Source organism: Ostrinia furnacalis, unplaced genomic scaffold, assembly GCF_004193835.3.
Source record: "Ostrinia furnacalis isolate ACB-3 unplaced genomic scaffold, ASM419383v2 OfSCF1168, whole genome shotgun sequence".
In the NCBI taxonomy this organism is placed as follows: domain Eukaryota; kingdom Metazoa; phylum Arthropoda; class Insecta; order Lepidoptera; family Crambidae; genus Ostrinia; species Ostrinia furnacalis.
Genome location: NW_021131407.1, coordinates 287,760 through 294,885, shown reverse-complemented (window position 1 = coordinate 294,885; position 7,126 = coordinate 287,760). Strand labels below are relative to the sequence as shown.

The following is a 7,126-nucleotide window of genomic DNA, read 5'->3' as shown; positions in this document are numbered from 1 at the left end:
CGGGCGTCGCCGCCCCCCCCGAACCCCGCCCACCTGCGGGTCCAGCAGCAGCGCCAGCGAGTGCATCCAGCGCATGCGCCAGCTCAGCAGCGCCGCGCGCCGCGCGCCGGTCACCCACGAGCAGCACGCCGTCCACAGCCCGTCCACCCAGCTCGCGAACTCTGCGGAGGGCGACACGTGAGCGGACACTTCGCGATCGCGACGCGACGGCGCGGGGACGCGAGCGCTCACCCGGCTCGCGGTGCAGGCAGTGCGGCGGGTCCAGCAGCAGCGCCAGCAGGCGCGCGGCGGCGGCGGGCGCGGGGCGCGCGGGGTGCGCGGGCGGCAGGCGGCGCGCGGCGCGCAGCAGCGGCAGCAGCGCCTCGGCGCAGTCGTCGCGCGCGTCGTGGGCGCCGCACGAGAAGGCGCGCCGCACGTGATCGCCGCCGGGCAGCATCGGCACCTGCGGTCATCGAGGTTGGAGGCTCGCTCGGCGGCGACCGCGACGAGGCCGAGCCCCCGCGCTCACCTTGGCGAGGCGCAGCAGCTGCGCGGCGAGCAAGAAGGCGGCGTCGGGCCCGCGCACCGGCAGCAGCAGCTCCGTCACGTCGGCGGCCAGCGGCGCGCGCTGCGGGTCCGCCTGAGGAACGCCCGGGTCGACCGATAAAGGTTAGGTTAGGTTAATAATTTTATTATAATCGGCCATCTTTAAGGATTCGATCTGCGGTCAGGTCGAAGCGAACGCAGCTCGCATGACGTCCGATCGCTTCGACCTGACCGCAGATCGAATTCGGTGCGACGAATCCTTAAAGATGGCCGATTACAGTAAAATTATTAATAAAATAAAAACCAATTTCGATGAGAAAACCTACATTTTTCTATATCCCACTCGTCAGTGGACATTAGGTTTTCTATCCCCTCTTAAACACCAACAAACATAGCTGAGATCGCTCACAATGTCACTTCTTGTAAAAACTAAAGCTACTGCGACACAAGCTACGCTTGCTTAGTGCAGAAGTCGCTAGTCATAAGAATACTCTGTACATTGATTTAATGTCAATAAACATTTAATTTATTAAAAAATAAAAATCGCTTCTGTCGTTGATTCGATAACAGCCTTTTTGGTGTGGGAGAGCTCACCTGCAGGTCCTGCGCGGAGAGGGCGCGCGCCGGGCGCCAGTGCACCGCCGCGCGCGCGCGCTCCACGCGCACCCAGCGCGCCGCCAGCGGCAGCCCGCTCGCGCGCACCTGCCGAGGCGTCCGAGGCGTTACAGTCGGTGGCGAGAAAAAGGAGACGTATTCGATGCTTCGGAGACGGACCGACCTCGTCCTCGAGGCGCAGCAGGCGGCGCTCGGCGTCGGCGGCGCGCGCGGCGTCGGCGGGCGGCGGGAAGGCGGCGCCGGCCGGGAAGCTCATGGCCGCCACCAGCTCCGTCAGCAGCACCAGCAGCTCCCACAGCCCCGCCTCGCGCAGGTGCGACCCTGCACAGGACGGGTTCTAGAGCTCGAGCGTCGGCGCCGCGGGCGGCGGGCGGCGGGCGGTCGGCTCACCGTAGGCGTGCAAGACGTGCGGGTAGGCGGCGGGGCAGTCGTGCGCGGCGGCGGCGGCCACGCGCGCCGGCTCGTCGGGCAGCGCGCGCAGCAGCAGCAGCCACAGCTCCGCGCGCCGCGCCGCCGACTTCTCTGTCGGGACAACGCAGGCCGGACGTGAGTCGCTTCGACGTTGATTTCGACAGCGAAACGCAACGTTCGACGCGGTACCTTTGGCGATGTCGTCCCGGAGCGAGGCGTGGTAGCGGTGCGCCGGCAGCAGCTCGCGCGCCAGGCGGTGCCGCTCGCGCCGCAGCAGCGCGTGGTCGGCGCGCGCGCTCGCCTCCGCCGCCGCCTCCAGCGCCGCGCCCGCGCCCGCGTGCCGCTCCTGCGACACAACGGACCGTCCGACACTCGTCGCGTCACTCCGCGTCAGTGAAATCCATTAAGGTCAACTGTCGACGGCCTCTTATCTTTCACTTATGAGCGCTTCATACTGGACACGCTCGATGCTCCGTTCGGATTAAAAATTAACACTTCAGTCGGACGACTGTGGTGTCATTATGTTGTCTATAGCAAAGAGTCCCGATACTGACTTGAAAGCGGATGAACTGGAGCCACAGGTCGACGTCGGTGGGCGTGTCGGCCAGCATGGCGCGGAAGGCGGCCAGACGCGGCGCCAGCTCGTCGGCGAGCGGGCCGGGCTCGGGCGCGCGCGCCTCGAAGTAGCGCCGCTTGCGCGCGCCCGCCCCGCCCGCCCCGCCCGCCCCGCCCGCCGCGCCCAGCGCCGCCGAGCTGCGGCTGGCGTACCTTCACAACGATAATGCCGAATGTTTTATCAACCGACTTCAAAAAAGGAGGAGGTTTTCAATTCGACCCGTATGTTTTTTTTTTCTATGTTTGTTACGCGACAACTCCGCCAATTATGAACCGATTTGAACAAATCTTTTTTCGGCGTATACTTAGGTAATACCTCAAGGGTGGTCCCGTTTAAATTTAATAATAGAAAAAACAACCCCCAAGGGTGGAAAATTGGGGATGAACTTTTTTATATGCAATTAGAGATTGCAATCCGGATTATTCGAAATTCGAAAATATCTGAAAAATCCGGATTTTGAAGCTTTAAAATAATCCGGATTTTTATTTTGTAATCCGGCTTTTTCGAATATTTTTACCCCAAAAATTTTATCGTTCGTTCGTTCGTTCGTTTCAGCCAAATGACGTCCACTGCTGGACAAAGGCCTCCCCCAAGGTTTTCCACAATGAACGGTCCTGCGCTGCCCGCATCTAAAAAATTTTATCATAAAATCATAAACCAAAATATCTATTGAATCCAACATGGATGCAAAACAAGCGAAGTTTTGATTGAACGAACCCGCACTTCGTCGCACAACACTCACACCTGCACTGTGCCTGCACAATGACGCGTCATGCCGCATGCGTAAGTGTATTCGCTAGTCGGCCAGTGAGTTTTATACGAGACGCTGATTCTGAAACACCATATCGCTGAGTTTTAAAGTGTAAGTCATTATCATCATCATCATCTCAGCCATAGGACGTCCACTGCTGAACATAGGCCCCTTGCCCAATGCTTTCCATGTTGCCTGGTTGGTAGCGACCTGCGTCCAGCGCCTTCCTGCTACCTTTATGATGTTATCGGTCCACCTTGTGGGTGGACGTCCCACGCTGCGTTTTCCGGTACGCGGCCTCCACTCCGAATTCAAATTATTTATTGCATGTCACTCCAGAACCTTGCTGCCCCATCGGCCTTCAGTTCTGCGTACTATGTGCCCTGCCCATTGCCACTTCAGCTTGTATCCGTCGGGCTAGTATGTCAGCGACTTTAGTTCGTTTACGGATCTCCTCATTTCTGATTCGATCTCGTAAAGAAACACCGAGCATAGCCCTCTCCATAGCACGCGAGGCCACGTTTCCGAACCATAAGTCATCACTGGTAACACACATTGGCTGTAGACCTTAGTCTTCAGGCACTGAGGTATTTTGGACGAAAAGATGTTGCGTCGTTTACCAAACGCTGCCCAGCCGAGTTGGATTCGACGATTGGCCTCTTTCTCGAAATTGGACCTTCCCAGCTGAATCGTTTGTCCGAGGTAGACATACTTGTCAACAATCTCGAGAATTGAGCTTCCAACCGAAACTGGGTAGGGCGCAACATGGACATTGGACATAAGCTTTGTTTTCTCCATATTCATCCGCAGGCCAAGTGTAAGTAGAGATCTTCAACCTCGCCCATCAAGTTCACCCAGCGGATTCGATTTGCTTACATTAATTCATCTCGAAATGTTATTGTATGAGAATGGGAGTGATTGTGGAGAAGTCCTTAAAAGAGTTCTAAACAGGTTGTTGGATATACCGCCAACCATTTAGCTGGGTTGATGATGGAGTCAAGAGGTGACCATAGGAACTCTTAAACGAAACGGCGGAATCGCATCGAACTTGGGTTCGTTATATTTGTCTTTTCGAGCACTTTAGTGCTAGATGATGCCCAGGGTCCTGATGATGGATTCGGAAGGTGGCCATAGGAACTCCTAAACGAAACGGTGGAAACTCATCGAATTTGGGTTTGTTGGATTTGTCTTTTCAAGCACTTAAGTGCTAGATAATGTTCAGGGTTCTGATGATGAATCAGGAGGTGGCCATAGGAACTCCTAACCGAAACGGCAGAAACTTATAGAGTTTGAGTTCGTTGGATTCGTCTTCCCGAGCACTTTGGCCGTAAATAATGACCAGGGCCCTGAGATTGAAATACAACTTAAAAGTGTAAAATAAAATTATAATAAAAAAATGAGCTCCCCTGGCCTACCTGGAAATCTTTATAGACTTCAGACAGGTCTGCCGTAGTAAGGACAATCTGTTCAGGTGTCAGGTGGGGATTCTTAGATGGATCAAACTTGGAGTGCAAGTGTGGTTTTGTTCCCCAGTCGACGAAGCACATGATGTCGTGCCCTGCGTGCCCAAACAACTGCAAGCAGGAAGATTTAATGAAGGCTACTGACAACGCCACTCTTGTGGCGGAGTTTTGGGCTGACGCTGTGTAGGTTTGTTGTCGACACGACAAGAAGAAGAATAAAAAAAATATTTTATAGGTACAAGCAAGTTTTTATTCTGAAATGCATTTGTACTAAAACGAAAAAAATAATTCAAGGTTCAAATAATTTCGAAAGCTTGTAGCGCAAACCGAAAAAAAGAGGAATAAATTCCATACATATTTTTGAAAAAAACTACATTTTATTTAAATTAAATTGATGGTTTAAAAAATTTACCCAATATTCGAAAAATCCGGATAATCCGGATTTGTACGTAACACAAATCCGGAAAACCGGATTTAAGAAAAATCCGGATTTTGCAATCTCTATATGCAATATCTCCGCCGATTATAAATCAATTTTAACGATAATTTTTTTGTTGAATAGGTATTATCAAAAGGGTGGTTTCATTGAATTTGAAGAAAATATTTCACACCCAAGTAATAATTTTTAGTTTTTTTTTTGTGTTCACGCATTTGAAGTCGGTTTTATTTTAATGAACTAAACCAACACCAGGTTCCGGGTTGCAATATTGGCGTTATTCACTCACTGAGGTCTGCCAGGGTAGTACAGGGTCGACACTCGCAAGTTGCCGTAGTCCGACTTGGGGTCTAGGTAGAAGGTGTCGCGGAAGGAGGGCGGCGGCGGCGGCGGCGGCGGCGGCGGCGAGCGCGGCGGCGGCGCCTCGTCGTCGCTGGCCAGTAAGCTCGCCTCGCATGCAGGAGACATTTCTGGAATTTACAATATCCAATATTATCGTAAAGTTGAGCTAGTTCAAAGATGAACAAAAAAGTTCATTGAATTTTTAGTCTAAAATAATGAACTAATTTTTTTTTATTATTATTTATTACAAAAAATTGCAGCCAATTTTGTTTTATAGGTAGGTATAAATTAGAGATGAAACGGATATCCGGCAACTATCCGGTACTTATACTATCCGGCCGGATACCGGATAGTAGCTCACTATCCGGCCGGATACCGGATATTAAAAAAACTACGAAAATTTCCTATAATAAAATGAAACACATTAATCTTTGAGTCAAATATCAATAAAATGGCTTATAATAATGACGGTTTTTATGTAAAGTCCAAAAAGTTACAAAAAAGCCATATTAAGGCCTTTCAAAAAACTAATTTCTTTTCTGGGCTATTCACTCTAATGACGAATACTTATACAGGGTGTTAGGTAAATGGATATATGAGCCGACACTAGCCCATGTTAACATGGGCATATAAATGGTATGGTGAAGTCAGAAATTTGATATCATCATTTTAATTTTCATACAAAATAAATTTTATAAAATACGATTTGTTTGAAAAATAAAATAATAAAAATATTGTTAATCAACATAAACTCTTTTTAGGTGCTCCTAAAAAGAGTTTATGTTGATTAATGCCCACCACTAGACGAAAGTGTGGAAATACATGTTCGAAAACTTCGAATACAGTTTATTTTCACAAGTTTGGGAACTTGTATTAGCTGAGTCTTAGCCCAGACAACTTTGAGAACCACTGGGTCAGTGGGTAAATATTATAAAAAAAACAGACTGCTTAAAAATTTACTGAAAATTTAGAAACGAGACAACTCACAATGCAGATGAAGGCATCAAGAACTAGTTCTTTTGTTGGTGATATGTATTTAACTAATGCCCATGCATAAACCCCCTTATAACCAAATATTAAACCCATGTAGATAATGATCTACATGGATTTAATTGACTTCAATTAACATTTTGTTTAGAAATGTTATTTTAAACCAGAGTTCATCAGGTGTTTAACTTTTTTGTATTATGGCACATATGGCTTGTTAGATGCGTCTTTAGATTCAGCTACCTCCGGTGTCTCCGGTCTCTTTTAACTGACTATAATATTGGTTGTACTGCTGGTAAGTACATTACTTTTAAAAGATAAATGTAAAGGTTAAAGGTAAAATGGCTGTAGAATCTTTTTTCTCCTATGATATCATTTAGATTTGTTTATAGCTCACTAAATTTTATATTACCTACCTTGCATTCCTTGCACATCGGTGCAACTTTCGGCATCTTCTAGTGCATATGCCGGAAAAAGCGACATTTTTGGAAATAGCACTTTACAAACACAAAGTTTAGCTTTTAATTTAGCTGCTTAAGCTTGTAATCTTACAAAATTACAGATCTAGATAAGTTTTACTAATAAAACTATCCTAATTCAAGATTATTTTTCAGTTTTCTCGTATTGTTGTTTATAGATGAACTACACTGAACTGTCCTTTATTTGACACTGACAGGGGGGCCACCGTCAATAGCGGATCGCTAGTTCCGACTTTTGCCACGGTGGAAACCATAAAGTTGCACGAAGATGGTGGCGCCCTGCTGTCAATGTCGTCGGTGGGACATTTCAGTGTAGTTCATCTATACACGGCTGTGTCAACTGTCACGCTGTGTGGTTTTTTATCTGTGGGTTTTTTGGACTTTTTTTTCTCTTTTCTGTCATTCATTTCATTTGTCACTTCGTGAGTCGTTTTTACTTACACTGCATAGCAAAGAAATAATAAAATGTATCGTTTGAGTCGATACAATTTTCACATTCTT

The 7,126-nt window shown here is 48.4% G+C and overlaps 2 protein-coding genes across 2 annotated transcripts; both read right to left on the bottom strand.

The window, feature by feature from the left end:
• Positions 1-1,054: 1,054 nt before the first annotated feature.
• LOC114351637 (uncharacterized) lies at positions 1,055-1,617 on the bottom strand. Its single transcript, XM_028302916.1, has 2 exons — positions 1,531-1,617; positions 1,055-1,461 (listed from the first exon to the last, which is right to left on the bottom strand). The coding sequence occupies exon 2, from the start codon at positions 1,394-1,396 to the stop codon at positions 1,055-1,057; it is 342 nt and encodes a 113-aa protein (XP_028158717.1). The 5' UTR covers positions 1,397-1,461; positions 1,531-1,617.
• A 318-nt stretch (positions 1,618-1,935) lies between these two features.
• Positions 1,936-6,780, bottom strand: LOC114351644 (uncharacterized). Its single transcript, XM_028302923.1, has 3 exons — positions 6,563-6,780; positions 5,107-5,287; positions 1,936-2,319 (listed from the first exon to the last, which is right to left on the bottom strand). Exons 1-3 carry the CDS (start codon positions 6,627-6,629, stop codon positions 2,040-2,042), a joined length of 528 nt encoding a protein of 175 aa, XP_028158724.1. The 5' UTR covers positions 6,630-6,780; the 3' UTR covers positions 1,936-2,039.
• Between the last annotated feature and the right edge of the window lie 346 nt (positions 6,781-7,126).